General features: G+C 44.4%; 1 protein-coding gene across 2 annotated transcripts in view; it reads right to left on the reverse strand.

The window, feature by feature from the left end:
* MERTK (MER proto-oncogene, tyrosine kinase) overlaps nt 1-18715 on the reverse strand; it is an 80294-nt gene that overhangs the window by 33988 nt on the left and 27591 nt on the right. For both annotated transcript variants that reach the window (XM_066611853.1, XM_066611852.1), the window contains exons 5-7: nt 12417-12503; nt 9685-9800; nt 38-221 (exon numbers count right to left, since the gene is read on the reverse strand). In XM_066611853.1, the coding sequence (XP_066467950.1) occupies nt 38-221; nt 9685-9800; nt 12417-12503 (387 nt within the window). The remainder of the gene's footprint in view (nt 1-37; nt 222-9684; nt 9801-12416; nt 12504-18715) is intronic.

Here is an 18715-nt window from a genome sequence, read left to right on the forward strand (position 1 = left end):
CTTTTTGGCTGCCTTCCCACCACTCCCACTTTCTTACCTCCTTCTGTTGTACTAGCTATAATCCAAGGGCTGAACCCAGACCAGCCTACTTCATTCATACAAGAAACACGGACGTTATAATCCTTCATAGGCCAAAGATTCCGAATGCAGTACAGATGAGGTGGCACAGAAGCGTTAAAAATCGTAACAGAAGCATTGCTCAGTGCAGCAGCATCCTTCACCTATGAGAAAAATCAGATTGTGAAGCAAAGATTATGAAGCAAGGAGATCCAACACTGAAGGCATATCAGACAGAGCATCTGTTGATAGTTCTGATCAATGTGATATGCCTGCTAGGAACTCCTGTCCCTTAGCTCCAGAATCATAAACATTAAATCTAATCATGATGCATGGCAAAGAAATGGCACTCTATGCATGCACAGCAGTGCTGGCACGGCCACCCAATTTTCACACATCAAATGACAATTCCTGTGGGAGATACAAATCCAGGAGTTAACACCAGCATCAGAAATGAACTCATCATAATCAACCTCCCCAGTTCAAATTAAAGCTCACTATGGTACATAGAAACAAATAGCTGGAAGTGGTCACCTCTCACATTAAACTCCAAAGGATCCAAAAACTTTGCTCCAAATGCTCTAAACGCCTTGCTCCAAAATGTCAGCAAGACGATATTCAAATGTGTCTCAGTGCTGAACTAGTTTGTTGAATGCTCAAGATAGAAATGTTCAGATCTTGAGATAAGAATTCAGTTGAAATGAGCTTGTGAAACATGTTCTTATGGGAAGTTTAGTTAAGATGTTACAGAGAGATAGTTGTGTTACAGCCCAATCCTATTCGACCTCTGCACTGCCGGAATGCATGTTCCAGCTGTGCAGTATGTTTTACGGTGGTCACAAAATGCAACTTGCCATTCTGCCCAGACAGGCCACTGCTGCAAGCAGCAAGCTGCCTTGACCACATGCCATGAGAAGCCCTGGTGCCTGTAAGTCAGTGTAGGGAGCTGGTGATAGGCAGAATGGGGCAGGAAAGCAGAGGGAGGGGAAGGAGACTGGGCAGAGAGAGGGTGTTGAAGCCAGGAAGGAGGTGGTATTGGTGGCAGTTGCTCTGCCAATATCATATCCCCCTCTCCTAGTCTTGATCCACTACCTGGGTCCACTAGGATTTGCACCAGCAAAGTAGCTGGCATAGATCCGAGTAGGCCCATTGGGGCAATGGAGGCTTGCCGCAGGGCAAGGGAGCAAATGTTCCCTTACTTCGACCTAAAAATTTCCCCACAGGATGCCGTGCAGGGCCCACTGGCATAGCTGCATCATGGGGGAGAGGTGATTTAGGTTAGCTAAGGCTATCTGTTGCTGCAAAAACAACAAAGAATCTTGTGACAGAGGCTAACCATTTCATTTCAGCCTGAGCCTTTATGGTATAAAAATACAACACAAGCTTTAGTTCAAAGATGTGTCTTTTCAGTGAATCCTGGGTAACAGACATCTGTTGGATCTGTACTTCCTGGGCCCCTTGCCATGAAAATCTTTGGAGGCACATCTGCTTGAATGCTTCCAGGATTCTCAGGCAGAGCTACTGCCCAGTTCTGTGATACTTTTTAGGGACTTTTTTTTATAACAAAGTGCAGTTGCTAAGGCTTCAGTCTTGAGGCTGCCAGTTCGAAACAACCGGAAGTACCCGAGAACCGAGGACACGCTGATATACTGATGAGCTGACCCTTGGTGGCAGAGAGGAGTTGCCGTCAAGTGGAGCGTGGGAAGTGAAGGGCCAGAGAGAGGCCAGACCGGGAAGGAATCCAGCTGGAAGGAGGAGTTCTATGAAAGACGAGAACTATTCAATTGTAAAAATCCCTACTGGGGGTTTAGAACAGCCTGCCTATGTAAACCCCCTTGGATTTGAGGAGAAATCTGACGACCAAAGAAAGGCGGTATATAAATACCTGTATAAATAAATATAAATAAATTGTATATCTAATATTCATGTTCATTTTTATAATACATCACGTTTTTGTCGTAACAGAGTTGGAGACAGCTTCTCTAGTTTCCACAAGTGCCAGCTTCTTATGAAGAAAGCAAAACTTTTGGTGTGACAGCACTGTGCCCAAGAGCCTCTAACAGCACAAATTCCAACAGCCATCTTACAATAATGTTCCAGCAGCCTTCCTCATTCCAAGTCTCCCTTCCAAATCTGAGTCAGTGTCAGAGGTCAGCACTGTCCTCAGAAGAGTCCTCTACCAAACCCGAAGACCACTTCTGTGTTCATAATTTTCCTCAGTAACAGAACTGCTGTCTTGGCCGAGAGGGTCACTCCATTGTTACTGTTTCTCTCTCATCCCAACTGCAAATCCTTCCCACAAGAGGCCCATGTGATGATGCAGGGGCCTCTGGTGAAATCTCCCACCCCAGGTAACTGCAAGAAGCACATACAGAGCAACCCCCTCCATTGAGAAAGTCACTCTGTTGTGACTTCCTGTCCTCCATTCTATCTGGCAAGGTAAGTCCAATTGAGAACCTTGGGAGAACCAGGCAGGTAGGAGGGATCCCACAGAGAGCTATTTGCCAATGATCCTACAAACTAAGGGTCCTACAAACCGCTCAGTTTACCAAACACTTCCATTGCATATTCTTTACTGCAAGTTTGATTTATGAGTTTAAAAAAAAAAATACTGAACAATGAATTAGTTGTCCATGAATATTGATTTTAGAGTCACCTATGACAAAGTAATACAATACTTAATACAAACAATTATTTTCTTTGCATTTTGAAGTCTCTTCCCTTTTTGGTTTATTCCCATATGTTAGACAAGCCAGATGGGTGAACTCTTGGAAGCAGGAAAGCACATTCTTAGTACAGCCAACTATAATGAAACTCCTATCTAAACAGAGAAAGCTGAAAGAATAAGAAGTTCTGAATTCTTATCTTGCAACATACTTCCTTTATATGTTCTGCTGTAATACAGCTCAAGGGTCATTACAGTACACAAGACAGAGTTTGAGATGTGTACTGTATACCCATAGGAATGAAACACAATCTGTTCAACAATGCAGGACGTTCACCAGGCCAATTGACTTCAGAGGTATCTCTCTCTTTGATCTATCGACACTGCAAATTTAAACTAGTTTGGGACCAGTTTAACCGGCATGATAGTACCCAAAGTCCACTTTTGTGAAGGTACTGCCATTTTTTGATTAGAAGTCTATTAGCTAGGCTCCTTGAAGAACTACTATTCTTCAATGCAAGTGAAGGCAAGGCTTCCTTCTCCTCATTCAATGTGAGAACACTTTTGCCCCATTTCATAGGCCCCAGAATAATCACCAAAATGGAAGGGGTCATTTTAAACATTTTACATTATACATAAATAAATAATTATAAATTATTTTGCAAAATGCACGCACAGGTTCTGGCTCAGTCCTAATCTCATCCCAGCTTTGACGACACTCACTAACTCTGCAACACAGGATACAAAAGACAGCAAAGTAACATTAGGGAGTCCTTGATGCTACCAGATGCCTTGGCAAGCAAATGTAGAAGAGTAATCATAACCAGCTGCTTCTATTTTGGGTACACTTCGCTTCTATGAAAATCATCATTTTGTTAGTTCTTGTATTCCCAAAGAAGGCAAAACAGAAGCGCAAAGGCCATATGGCCCACACAAAGCAATCAAACCGCACAACCTTTTATAAATCAACACTGTAGTAACCCTGATCTGCTTCAGGGAGTGTCATGTGCTTGTCGCTCTAAGAAATATCCTGGAGGTCCTGTTTGCTTCCTAACTCAGAATAATCCATTGCTCTCTGTATTACTGTATCTGTAAAATGACCAGTATAGAACATTACATCTTTTTGAACACTTAAAAAAAATGTATTCTCTAATAACCTATTTCAGAAAGAATGCAGTATCAAATACCACTGACATGACAGCATCCGGAAAGGAAAGGCATCTCCCTATTCCTGACCCACCCAATGTAGCCCACAGAAGTAGCTTATTCAAAATTGCCAACGGAAGCTGGTGTTGCTTAAATGGACACTGTGGATGTAACAAACAGGAAACTGCATGTTCACACTTGCTTAGTTTTCCATGGCAGATCTTGTCTCGGACTTTCATTCAACAGTTTGAATGCACAGAGCCATATACGTGATGTGAAAAATTTGCTCTGATCTTTCCTAAGAATGAGCCCCAGCCTCAGGAAATCCTGGTGCTGTTCAACTATCTCTAAGAAAGGGCATTTCCTCAGTGATATGAAGCAATGCTTTTAAATTGTAACATGATCACAAAGAGTACAGTTCACAAATTGGCTGTGTGGCTATGAGTTTATACCCATAACTTACTCCAGGATGTTGATTTGCACCCTACAACTTTGTGAACTGGCTTCTCTAGCGGGGTTATCATCTGTCTGTGACTAGACATGGGAAGAATGGGGTGTAATGGGCTTGTGGATCCTGGCCACAGCAGCCTTAGAGGATGTTTCACTAAGTCATTGGTCCATGTGAGCCAGGGTGGTGTAGTGGTTTGGGAGGTGGACTTAGACCTGGATGATCCAGGTCCAAATCCCCCCTCAGCCACAAAGCTTCCTGGGTGACCTCGGGCCAGTTTCTTTCAGCCTCACCTACCTCACAGGGTTGTTGTGAGGACAAGAAAGAGGGGAGGAGCAGCTGTGTAAACCGCCCTGAGCTCTTTGGAGGAAGTGTGGTATAAAAATGTGGAAGAATAAATAAATAAATAAAATAAAAATAAAATTTGATCCTGTGGACCTGTAACTGAGCCCTACAGCAAAGCCTTTCTCATTTCTTTGAGAATTTCTCATCTTCAAAAGATGCTTTTGAAATACCGTGGAACAGGGAAAACAGCTGCAGGAGTGGCGACTTGGAGAAGAAAAGCAGTGAGAGAAGAGCAAGAGCTAAGCACCCCCCCAACTGTTCTTCCATTCAAAATTGGTCATTCCAGATGCAAGTTTTCCTGAAACATGAAAAGAAAGGAGGAGTGTTGTGGCACAGTTTTAGGGATTTCTATGTCATGGGGACGTAGGTTTTAATATAGCCAGTGTAGCGGTTAGAGCAGGGGTATCAAACATAAGGGCCGTGGGTTGAATGCGGCCCCCAGAAGCAGTTTATCTGGCCCCCATTATAACTGGGCTCTTTTAGCTTGATAAGCTAATATATTAAAAATATTAACAAGATTTGCACATTTTCTCTTCTTTCATTTGTTTCTGGAAGAAAAGTCCATTATGGGTTACAAGCCATGATGTGCATGTGCAACCTCCTGATTTTAGAAATGGGCTATGTCAGAATGCCAGATGCAAGGGAGGGCACCAGAATGAGGTCTCTTGTTATCTGGTGTGCTCCCTGGGGCATTTGGTGGGCCGCTGTGAGATACAGGAAGCTGGACTAGATGGGCCTATGGCCTGATCCAGCAGGGCTGTTCTTATGTAGCTAATCAGTTTATACGTGAGTACAAAGTGCATATTTCTGACCATCATGTGCTTAATGATGTCACTTCCGGCCCTTAGTAGGTACCATGAATGCTAACTTCAGCCCTCTGTATGAAATGAGTGTGACATTCCTTGGTTAGTGTTGGACTAGGAGTAGGAAATTTTGGTTCAAGCACCCACTCAGCCATGAAGTTCACTGGGTGATCTTGGGTCAGCTGGTCAGTCTAACCTACCTCACAGGGTGATTGTTACAATAAAATAGGATCTGCCACATATGGGCTTCCTGAAGAAGGTTGGGGTATGAATACAATGATAATGATGATAATGCCCCAACTAATGTGATGGGGAATCTTGATAATTGCCTGATGAGGTTGTGTGTGATTCAAGATGGAGGCGCTTGGGAGAGCTGGTAAGAAGATGCCGCCAGGGACATCCTGCTGCAACCCTGTGAGTTTGCCACAGTGCCCTTGGGTGCCACAGCACACAGTTTAGGAACCACTGGCGTACAGGAGTGTAGCGTAACAGCCCAATCCTAACTGAGCTTTGTGACAGGTGAACAGCAGTTAAATGCCTCTACAATGGTGCGTGCAGTGTGCCACTGGCACCATTGTCAGAGAGTGGCCGTGTCTGAAGCTTGCTATCACAGCCAGCTACATGCAGAACCACAGGTAAACCAGGATGAGGGAGGGTGTTGGCAGGAATGGGGCAGAGAGAGAGGGAGGGAGATGTGGATCCCAGTGCCACTGACGTATGCCAAGTTCTTATTCCCATTCCGCTCCCCTTACTCTCCTTGGTTCTTTACCAGCAAAACAGCTGGCACACATTTGAAGAGACTCATTTGGGAGGTGGAGGCTGGCCCCAGGGTAAGGGAATGAAAAGTTCCTTTACCTCAAGAAAGCCTCTGGGACTGACCCCCCCCCCCAGGATGCACCTGCATTGGCATGGGGTGGGGTATTTAGAGTTAGGCTGTAAGTCTTCTAATATGATAGATGTTTAATAGGAAAGTAAATGTTGCTACTTTTTTTATTCCTTCCAGATTAAGCTCTTATCTTGGTTTGAGATACAGGCAAAAATCCATGCCTCAGCATTCACCAGATAAGGGATTGTGTGCGCATAACTCTGCTAGAAGTGAACAAGATTCAAGCCCCTTAACTGTGTGCTGGATTGCAGCCTACACCTCCAGGAATGTTGGAGATACAAACAGTTATTGTGAAGCAAGCAGCTTCAGAGAAACAACAATGCTCTCACTTCAGGAGCCAAAACTATCTGGCTCTCCTCCAACGTTTATGCTGCAGCCTTATCATACAGCACAGTTTCGTTCCTTTGACGTGTCCTGAGCAAAGGAAAGCAAAGTTGATGGCACACATTACTGTGAAGTCAGTAACATGTGCGATGTCTGAGAACCCATAGCAATGTTCAGCTTGTAGAGCATTTCTCCTTGCAGGACAGAATGCAAAACATGATTGTCACCCAAAACTCTGAGGTAAAGTCATTTTTTTTAAAGAACAATTCTTTTTAAAGAACTAGGCAGAAGTTACAGAGGATGGTATCTAACAGCCTAATCCTATTGATATTCCCCTGTGCTGGTACAACAGGGCCAGCCAGGCTTCCCCATGGGGGAATGCTGCAGTCTGGAGGTCTCCTTGAGGTAAGGGGACCTTCGCTCCCTTGCCTCAGGGAAAACCTCAGCCACAGCAATGGGTCTACTTGAACCTGCACCTGCTAAATCACTGGTGTAAGTCCAAATGCATCCATGTTGGCAGATCTTGCCCAGGAAGGGGGATAGGATATGGTACACAACAATACTGCCAATCTTGCCCTCTTCCCGGGACCTGATCAATCCTTCCCCTGCCGGGTGTGGAGCGTACCCACTTCTGCATGTGTTGAAGCCTGCACTGGTGCCAGCAGGATGGTGCAGACCTTCCCGTTGGCACTACTATCTCCTATGCTGTTGCAGCGTGTTTTATGGCATGTTCACAACAGCCTGCACTCATGAAGCATGCACTCTACCAGTGCAAACAGAGCACAGGATTATGCTGCTAAGTGATATTAGGCAAGATGATCAGAAAATACACACTTCTTTCTAGCCCCAAGGTGCTTGTGGCAAAGTAGTGGCAAGGTGCTTGCAGCAAAATAATCATAATAAAATCCTCAAAAACACAAGAACAGTAGCGAAAGACCAGATCAGCACTCTCAACAGACCTCAGCAAATACCACAAATAAAAAACAAACAAAAAGGGGCTTTCTGCAGCAAACGCTTCATGGGAAGGGAGGCAAACTAATCTCCTGGGCAGGGGAGTTCCAAAGTATATTTTTAACCCTTCTATGGCCATCCACTATGTTAATAGTGGGCAGAAGTGAAAATGGAGGAGGGATCATGATTTTCCCTGCTGGTATTATCCCCAGCCTTCATGAGATCAAGGCTCGATTTCCAGAAGAGTCTATGTATATGCATTCAAATATACACAGACTTCCTAAGTGCAATCTGTATCCTCAGTTTTTCCAGGGTATGGATCAAACACAAGGAACGTATGCACATTCAGGTGTATATACAGGAGATCCTGTGCAAATGACTCCTTGAATTCAGAGAGATCAGGGATGAGGCCAGCAGACAACCTGATCCCTCGACCATTAATTTCTACGCAGAATTATTATTTATCCAGGACTCATGTGTCAAGTTCAGACTGTTAGACCAGACAAAAGGCACTGTTTGTTCAGGAATTTGTTAATTATCTGTTCAGCGACTTCTCTGGCAGGGTTTTTCTTATCATATGATCCTTTGGCTGGGAACTGAACCCAGGACTGTCTGCATGCAAAGCAATGCATGCTCTTCCACTGAGCAACAGGGCTTTTAATGCAGAGGACTGGAGTCCTTTTGCTCTTGTTGCCCTTCTTGAACCTTCAAGAGGGGGCAGATTATAAAAATACATAAATATAAAACAGTGGTGCTGTTCTGGAATGTCTGGCAACCATCACAAGATATTTGCTGTCCAGAACACAGATGCTAATGGATTTTGCCACAGATTTTTCATATTTTCAAATTTTAAATTCATATAATTGATAGCAGGCACCTTGACCTTTGTAACTAGAACAACAGCGCAGTCCTAACTTTCCAACACCAATGCAGTCATGCCTATAGACTGTATTGCAACCTGCGGGGGGCGGGGCGGTCATGGATGTCTCCTCGAGGTAAGGGAACATTTGTGCACTGCAGCTGCATCAGTGCTGGAAAGTTGGTTAGGACTGGGCTGTGAGTCACTATTTCTTGCCTTTACTCAAGGACTTTGATCTATGCCACCCTTGGCACTCCTTGAGAAAGAAATGAAAGTGTCAGTCACAGAAGAGTCCAGGTATGAGGATGAAGATTATTGCTTCACCTTTGCACTGGGATGGTTCTGCCTCCTGCTTCCTGATGTGATTATAAGGTTTACTCTCCAGTGTTGGTAAAATAAATCCATTCTCTTTTATTTAGACAAGCCATACAGGTAGGAACTCACATCAACAGAGGAGAGACAGGTTTTTATATTGTCCTTCTGCATCATACATTATTATATTTTCAAGCTTCAGACTTCTCTGTGAGGACAAGGGTCTGGTGAGCTTTTTCTAAGTTTAAAAGTAGAGACAACTGGTGGGATGTGATAGAATACCATGTGGAGAAAATAGGTATAGAGAAATGTGGAGAAAATAGGTCAGAGAGAAATGTTTCTCTCTCTCTCATAAAGTTCATTAGGAGACTGATTAGTAGAACATTCAGGACACACAAAAGAAAGCATTTTTTTTCCATACAAAGCATGGCTTAAGCTATGTGGAACCTCCATCATCAAAGGCAGCAGGATGCCACTCAGTGCCAGTTGCTGGCAAGCAACAGTGGGAGAAGACTACTGCCTTCATTGCTTGTGGACATCCTGGAGACAAGGTGCTGGACTAGATGGAGCCCTCTGTCTGATACTGCAGGGTTCTTCTTATATTCTAGTTCTTTAACAAGCATACCTTGTTGAGAACCATCTACCAAAAACTTTGCTCATGATGAAATAAGAGATTCACACATAGAAGGGGTTGAAAACTTTCTTCACTTTTACAACAGTTCTCCCGCCCCAATGCTCTGTGAGTGTCAGTGCTTGTAATATGGAACAAAGCGGACAGAACGAGAACATGCACATTCCCCTTATTCTGCAGTCTTGCTACTGAAGAACAAAAAAGGATTTATGAACCATACGAAACATCAGATGTGATGGAATAATATAAAAACTGACCTGAACGCTGCAGTTGCTCAAAGGAGAATAACCATCAAAACCTGGGACCCAGGATACCACAACTGTGTGAGCCGTTCTATTCAGAACATTTACTTCAACAGGTGCAGATGGGAGTTCTACATTAGAAAAAGCAACATCTTCAGCAATAATACTTGCATCTGGTTCACAGTGCTAAATACTTGTAACTGAAAGACAATTTAGGCACAGTGTGAATATCATCAGAATTACTTATTAACATATGAAAACCCTTGCTGGATCAGGAGAAAGACCCACCTAGGCCAACAACTTTTTCCTCACAGTGGCCCAACACCTGCCTCTGGGAAGCCCACAAGCAGGAGAGAAAGGGATACTTCTCTCCCACCATTTCTCCCCTGCAAATGGGATTCTGAGGCATGTTGCCACTGAACCTAGAGGTAACACATAGCCATCAGGCCAATCTCCTTTTAAACCCATCCAAGCTAGTGGCCATCAGCAAATCTTGTGGCAACAAATTCCACAGGCTAGTTATGTACTGTACAGGGTACCTGATTTTCTCATCCTTTCTGCTATACTATAGGGCAGCGATTCCCAAACTTACTGCTACTGTGATGCCCTCAGAACCTGGAAGTGAGTGGTGGTGACGTGAAACACATCATATGATGTCATCACCAACCACTTACTTCCAGGTTCAGAGGTCATCACAATCCTCCAAACAGTGGTAAGAGTGTCAGGGCAGGTTGGAGGGGTTTTCATAGCTCACTGTTTTTGTGCATGCAGCTCTGCCCATCGCACTGAGCCTCCTGCAACTGCTTGGAGGCACACGCTGTGGTCCCCCTGCCTGTCTTCATTCTTAAGGCTGTGGTGGGATTGTGGGTGGTCCAGAGTTGGGGGGATGAGTTCAGCTGGGATGTGTTAGGTCATCCCCCTCCCAATTCTGCAGGTTCCCTGGTTAGAATATTAATCTGGAGTATGATATCATCTGATTCCAGCTCTGGGAGCTCACAAGTCCTAACAAGCCATCACTTGATGGTGCAGTTATCAAGTAATTAATATACAAGAATAAACCAACTCAGTTGGGGAAAAATGCAGTTCCTGTCTTTGTCATAGGTACAAATCTGAGCTCTGTAGCATCCTTAGCTAGCAGGATTCCATTAAGAAGTTTCCCCACTTAGGTGCTAGGGTTTTGCCTTTATACCTCTTCTAGTGTGAAGAAGGAGCATCCCATAAAGACTTTCAAATAAGTCAGCAAATGAAACCCTCTTCTCTATGAGTGCACCAGGCAGAGAGCTGAATCAACCACATCACTCCCTCCCTCCCATACTGGCCACACTGGAACAATCTGATTTTAATGGCTTAGGGTGCAATCCTGAGGCACCCTTGGGCTGGAGCAAGTCCCTTGTGCCAGCCCAGGAGGGTCGCAAACATGCCATAAGGCACGTTTGCACCTCCTTGTGAGTTGGCAAGGCCAGCGCATGGAGGCTGGCACAAGCCTCCGTGCTGACAGGGGCACCAACCCTTGTGTCAGCCGAGCTCGGCAGAAGCAACACTCTGGGGTGGGCAGGGAGGAGGTGGGAGGTGGGATTTAAAACCCTCTCTGCTATGAACAATTTTCCACCAGATATTTGACATTAATCAACTGAACAGTCAGACCAATTCCGAATCAGCAATTTAGACCTTGTCATGCTCACAATGATATAACCAGGAGTACAATAGGACCTAGGCACTTTCTCAAGCTTACCAAAGGCACTGTGGAGCACAGAGCTTGCAGGAACCTTTGGACCTTGGCCTAAAACCTGGATGTTGCTGTGATCAGCATGCAGAAATGCTGAGAGGCACAGGAAATGTACTTCCCATGCCTGCTGGCATCTAGGCCCCAATCTGAAGCCTGTTTCTTGCAAGCCTTTCCCATTGCTCTCTCGCCTTCTATAAGTTTAAGAACCTAAGCAAGAGATGAAATAAATCATCTGAAGATCATCCTGAGTGGCAAAGAGGATTGAAGTCTTATCCTAACTGAGGTATTGAGACAGAGTCATTTTTGGACTCTGCTCCACTGCTAGTTCAAACATCTGACTGGCTCATTTATTGTATTGAGTGTGTGCCCCCTGCCCCAAGTTCTGGAATCTGTCTTAGACCAGGTAATTGGAGTAGACAAATTCCTGAATCCCATTAATGTGGCCGGGCTCCTGGCTTGGGCTTATGCCACTGCCCAACAGGGCAAGGTCAGTACAGCAAGACTGCTGGCCTGCACTAAAGGAGAGAAACAGGGACCTTCCCAGCAATAAGGCCAGAAGGAGGGGGAAGCTATCAGATAGAGGCAGAAGGAAAGAAAAGCTCCAGTGACAGGGACACTTCCTGTTTTATGGCACAACAAGACTTGTGAGAGGCAGGAGCAGCTAATGCTAAGCTTCTTGGCAGGCATTTAGAAGCTAGATAGGCTAGGGAGACAGAAGAGGTTCCTGCTCTCAGGAAACCCAGAATGATGAGGAGGAAAAAGGAGGAGGACCCAGAGTGCTTCAAGCCCTTTACAGCCAAGGGTCCTGGGGAAGGCCTGGCCTGACCAGGTTAGGGCATGCTAGTGAACTCCTGGCTTGCCACAAATGTTTAAAGATGTATGATCAGTAAGGAGAGAAAAGGGGCAAGCAAGGAAGGCATATGTGAAACTGTCTGGAACTACAGCTTAGTCTTTCCTATATTTATATAGACAAGACTTTAGCTAGTTAAATGATAACGATCACTCCATACTTAGTACTGACCTTTTATGTTGATTCGTGCTTCAGTTGATGTAGATACACCTTTTGTGTTATGAGCTTCACAATAGAAAACCGCTGTTTCGTTAAGACCTGCAGTTAGGTGACAATAAGCAGCACTAACTCAGAATGGCAGCCACAGAGAAAATGCAGTCATGACAGAAAAAAAAAGCCATTTAACTTTCTCCTCTTGCTTGGCTTCCTTCTTGAATACAGACCCACAAAAAGAAACCATCTCCAATGTGTTGTGTTATAGTTTGAATAAACATGTCTTCAAGGACGGCACTTCTCAGACCGCAGGAGAGGCACTTCATGGGAAAGCCTGGCTCCTTCCGTTATTTAAAAAAAATGACTTTCCTCTGCCAAAAATGTGACTGAACTCTCTTTGACAGAACTATTTTAAAACCTGCCAGTGCCTTATGGTGCAGCTTGGGCCAAGCAGAAAACGAAGTCATGAAATGGAAAAGTTTAACAAGCCAGCGGTGAGTGCATGATACATAATTCAAGAGGATCTGTGCCAGTTCTGTGGTTTTACAGAAGTTGAGCACAGGCAGATCACCTCTTAGGGTCAAATAATGCATTACTTTCAATGCATGTTGCTATTTTCCCTTTTCAGGTAGATAATGACTTGGCCCTTGTTGTTCAATCAATTTCACAAGCTAAACTGCATCTGCATTGTGCACTTTCAGTTCAAATCCATGCACTGCCACAGACAATATTCAGTGGAGGCAGACCCCATTTTCTGATACCTGTTGCTGATAAATGACTGTCCCTATTTTGCTTGGGTTGCTGCCTTGTTAACATTTGTTTGGTTTAAGTCCCTAGGTTCATTTTTCAGGGTTTATAGCTCCATCCCCTTAGTGCAGTGGATCTCAAACTTTGCAGGGGAGGCAGGAGGGCAGCAAAGCGTCACTGCCTCCCCCCTTCCCTTTAAGGGATGGGGGAAGCGTTACATGAACTGGTGGGTCACAACCCTCCAGTTTGAGAACCACTGCTTTAGGGTCTCTGGAAGTTAAATACCTGAGGCTGCAATCCTATGCACACTTTCCTGGGAGTAAACTCTACTGAACGCAATGGGATTTACTTCCAAACAGGCACATCTAGGCTTGTGCCCTCAGCATGAATCTTACCTTTAGCCCACATCCATGTCATTACAAGTGCACTATCACTAAACCATTATACAATGCACACGGCAAATGCACAGTCTGCCATTTGGCATGCTGAAGGTGCTGAGGCATATTTTCAACTGTTGCTAATCTACTGTAGACTATCATGTTTCTTAAGTATAACTTTGTCCATAAAACAATTATCTGGTTGGATGTTGTTCCTAACAGAATGCTGGAATAGGTGGACCTTGGTCAGCTCTCCCAGGACTTACCAGATCTGAAGGTTCTATACCTGGTTTATTTGCCCTGCCCCTTCCTCTGCTGCTAATAGCCCTCATCTGCTTACTTTTGCCCCTCCTAAAAGCATCAAGCCTTTGTCTTTCCTTCCAAAATGTTTCTCTGCCAATGGTTCATGAAGAAGCAACATTTGTCAGCAGGTGGTGACTGACTCACAGTTAGAGTGGGAACGGAGGCTACAGGACTGAGTGTGGTGAAACTAACTAAGAACTTGTAAAAAAACATGCTTTTAAGTGTGAGAAATGATAGCTTTCATTTAAAGAATTTGCAGCACAATCCTAAGCACGTCTACTCAGAAATAAGCCCCATTGAGCTCAATAGGTCCTACTTCCAGCTAAGTTTGTAAAGGATTGCAGTCTAATGTTGTTTTTAGAATAGGGAAACATCTGTGTTACAACAAAAATCAGTGGCAGTTGGTTCCCTCCCTCCTCCCAGTGGTACTGCTCCAAAAGTCACTCATCTTATCCAGCCGTCTGCTCAAGATTTCCCATGTTTCAGGTTAGATTTTAGAAAACACACTAAAGGGATCCTTAAAAAAAAAAAATCCCTATTTTCCTTAAAGCATCTATCTTCCAACCCAATACTAACTAGCATTGGCGCAGCCATGGCCTGTGCTGTATCCACTATTAGTTGGGAGCTGGCAGGAGGACTCCTCGGGGTAAGAGGAAATTTTTCCTTTTACCCTGAGTAAGGCCCCAGCCAACTCTATGGGGCTATTCAGATATCTGACAGCTATAAAGCTGGTGGAAGTCGGAGCAGCCCCATGTAAGGCTGCCTGGCCCGGGAAGGACAATGGGTTATGGTGGAAGAGGCTTCTGCTGATCCCCCCCCCTCCTGGGCCCAATATGCCCCCCATTCCGCCCTCTTTCCACCCAGAAACTCCCTCTCCCTGCCTCCAAAACTCCTTCCCATCACTCTCTCCCAGCCCCTGCAATGCTCCGTGCAAAATGTATCTCCGCTGGCAGCCAGGGGCTCAGATCCAGCACTGGCAGGCTGACACAGGCCATCCCGCCAGCACAGCTGAATCCCAGGTACAGGTCCAGCCTATTTATACATGGATTTTTTTATACAGGGATTTGACTCAACATGAATGGCCCCTGAAAATGAGAAGGAGTGCTGATCCCTGGAGAAGGGGAAAATGCACCCCTTTAAAATCAGTTAAAAAAACTGAACAGTCCTTTAACAATAGCCTAGTTAATGAGAGGGGGGGGCAGCTGGCTGACAATCCATCAGTCCTTCTCTCTCCAGCAGCCCCTCCTTTCCCCCTGAGCACTTGAAAGAAAGGTGATCATTTTGCAGTGGTGAAGGGAGGGGCTGAGTGAAGTACTGATGGATTGTCTTCTTAATGACTCTTAACTTACATCACAAAGGTTATCAAGGCTGTTTTTAAATCACTGGAGCAAAGAAACTTTGTTTTTTAAATTGATTTGCTATAGTTCGTTTTTTGCCATCCATGTGAGTGCTTGGAACGGAACCCACATGAATACTTAGTCTCAACCTGTAGTTGCAAATGTGGTTTACACTGGTGGAAGTGTCAATTAGGATTGTGCTCTCCATTGATTAGCCAGTCTGAAAAATTCACAGCATGCTGCTTAAAAGGAACAAGGCACAACGTAAGGAAATACTTCCTTATTTAAGGGAGGATAAAAACTTTTTAACTAAATGTTGTTCTTGTCCTTCTCATACGTTTCTGACACTTAACAACTCAGATACACAGGAACTTTGGTAACAGTTTCATAGAACCTTTGGTTGGTTATAAGGAAATCACTGGTGTTTTTTTATTCATTTCTTTCAAGACACATATGTAGATATGACTATCCTTTCCTCCTACTGAGGAAAGCTGGCTATGGCCCTGGGTGATGAAATTCATTTCTTGAGTAACTGCAAAGGGAGAAAAAAAGGAACAGCAAAGGAACAAAAAGGAAAAGCAGCTCTTTTATGTCATTTGAGTAAATAGGAACAGCATTGTGGAACTGGAAAAGGTGGAGAAGAGAGTGACCAAAATGATTACTGGGCTGGGGCATTCCAGTATGAGGAAAGGTTAGAGCATTTGGGGCTCTTCAGTCTAGAAAAAAGACACCTGTGGGGGGACATGATTGAGGTGTATAAAATTTTGCATGGGCTGGATAAAGTGGATAGAGGGATATTCTTATCTTTCTCACACAACACCAGAACCAGGGTTGTGTGAACCACTAAACTGAGTGTTGGGAGAGTTAGAACAGACAAAAGAAAGTATTTCTTTAACGAGTGTATCATTAATCTGTCAAACTCCTTGCCACAGAATGTGGTGATGGCACCTGACCTAGATGCCTTTAAAAGGCGATTGGACCAATTTCTGGAGGAAAAGCTCATCACAGGTTACAAGCCATGATGGGCATGTGCAAGCTCCTGGTTTTAGAAATAGACTACTTCAGAATGCCACGTGCAAGGGAGTGGCACCAGGATACAGGTCTCTGGCTGTCTTGTGTACAGGAAGCAGGACTGGATGGGCCTTTGGCTTGATCCAGTGAGCTCTTCTTATGTTAATTTTCTTAGCCTGGTCAGTACTTGGATGGGAGACCGCCTGGGAATACCGGGTGCTGTAGGCCTATACCATAGTCTTTCAAGATTGAAGGTTGCCAACCATTTAGCAGAAACGATGCTGCCCACCTAGAATAGTGGATGCTCATCTTCCATCCTGAACAATATTCAGGTCTTGTTGAAAGACATGGAAGGTGCACAGCAACAATACTTGGGTGGCATTTGCCCTCCTTGGAAGTGCTGAGCACTTTGCTGTCCAGCGGGTGCATGGAAAGTGCTATTCGTAGTCTGCTGGGGTGACCAGAGCTTTCAAAAACCACTTCCTTTAAATCCTGCTATGTAAGGTCTACAAATTCTAACCTCAAAATGTGACAGTATCTTGAAAGGATGAGCGATAACATCTGAACTACAATGGCTTTTTGCCTGCTGTAGTCAAATTACAGAAAGATTCAAATATTGCACTCAGAGCCTAAGAGACAGTTGGGTGGTTTTATACTGCCTAACATTTTGAGCACAAATCACAAAATAGGGAGTGCTTGTCACAGTAATGCGGGGATGTGTTCTCAGTCTTGCTATGTTGTGGTGCAAGGGTAGGCAATGAAACCTCCACGGAGTAGTACAGGCATTATTCATCTGGTTGTCTCAGAAGACATGTTCCTTTCTCCCCAGATACATACCCTCACCCAGTGAGGAAAATATTTCCCCCCCAAATTGCCAGAGGAGGCCAAATTTAACCCAAAGGTAAAGTAAAAGCTTTCACAAAAAGTCCCTCCTCTCCCCCATTTCAGCTCAGCCCTATTTCATTTACAAAGCAGCCAAGGCACTATTCAATGTGCCTCCAAAACTCTTAAGACACTACAGCTGTCTTTATCTTTACTGAGTATTTTACCAAGCAAGTCTTAGATTTGATGAAGCACTTGCCACAGATATCCAAATACATTTTTATGACCTTAAGATCTAGAAGCTTCAATGAAAGTTGATATTCTTAGGAATAGGAAGCTGAATTCTGCACATGAAACCACATACTATACTATGGTTTTTCAGGACTTATGCAGAACTGTAGTATACATATAGGCTTGCGCATAACCACAGTGTAGAATGTTGAGAGCTTCAGAAAAACATCAGAGCATTTTACATCATAACAGTTTATAGTTCTTGATTTGCCTAACCAGTGCTTTGCCTATTTTCTAGATTTAAGGCAACCTTAGAATATACAGTTAGTTCCCACAGGGGCTAGGTTCCTGGAGGATACCAGGATAGGGTACCAAGATACCAGAAGATACCAAATCTGTGGATATGGAATCATTGATCCTATGGAATTGATGGGATGAGGGGGAAGGGTAACTTAACTGACAACAGTGGAGACTCTCAGCAAAGCAGTCCAGGCCTCCAAAATGGCAACCACAAATAGCATGGAATGCTTTAAAATGGCAGCGGGGAGCTTCAGAATGCCAGAGGATAGCTATCCAAAGCTTTCAACAACAACTTTAAGCAATTTCTGCCCCACTGTGCATATACACAGCAGGGACCAAATGTGTACACCTGTGAGCTGGGCAAAAATGGGTTAAAGTTCTCTGTCTAAGCTATTTGCAGGTGCCATTTTGAAGGTCTCTGCTGCCCTGCTGAGGGTCTTTGCTGCCTTGCTGAATGCAGTGGAGACCTTCAAAATGGTGACTGCGAATAGTGCAGAGTGCTTTAAAATAGCAATTTAAATTAACTATCAGCAGGCATTCTGAAGCCTCCCAAAGCCATTTTAAAGCACTCCATGCTATTTGTAAGCACCATTTTGAAGGTCTCCGTTGCCTTGCTGAGGATCTCTGCTAGCTTCCTAGTGCTGCAGATTGCTTCAGGACTGGCATAGATGGGGCTGAGACCATGGACAGCTGAGAACACCCCATGAATGGAGCAAGGTAAGTGGCAATCCTGCTGCCTATGGATAAGCGAATCAGCAGGTAGCAAATCCACAGGTAATGAGGATTGACTGTAACTGCTGAGAAACCCTTGCACATCTGCTGGGAACTCCCAGTGTGCTGCAGAAGGTTATGGGGCATATTTTGGCATGTATACTTGCAGGGTAATATTCAATGTTGGCATACTTCACAGTTGGCTGCTTGCACTAGGTTTGGCTTGCTTCAGCACTCAGCATGCACTTGGCTCTGCCCTCTAAGATCTGTAGAGGTAGGCAATCTATTATTCTTGGAAACCCGTCTACCATGGCTGGTGTTCTAACTGAGAAATCTCTAGCAAGTTTATGAAGAACTCCAGGGCTCCCCAGAACATAATCTGAAAACCACTGGCTTAAACCACAGCAAGATCAAGAGTTCTTTTCAGAAAACACAACAAATATCTGCCCATGAATAACTCAAGAGTTCAGAACAGAAT

Source organism: Tiliqua scincoides, chromosome 1 (assembly GCF_035046505.1).
Source record: "Tiliqua scincoides isolate rTilSci1 chromosome 1, rTilSci1.hap2, whole genome shotgun sequence".
Lineage (NCBI taxonomy): Eukaryota > Metazoa > Chordata > Lepidosauria > Squamata > Scincidae > Tiliqua > Tiliqua scincoides.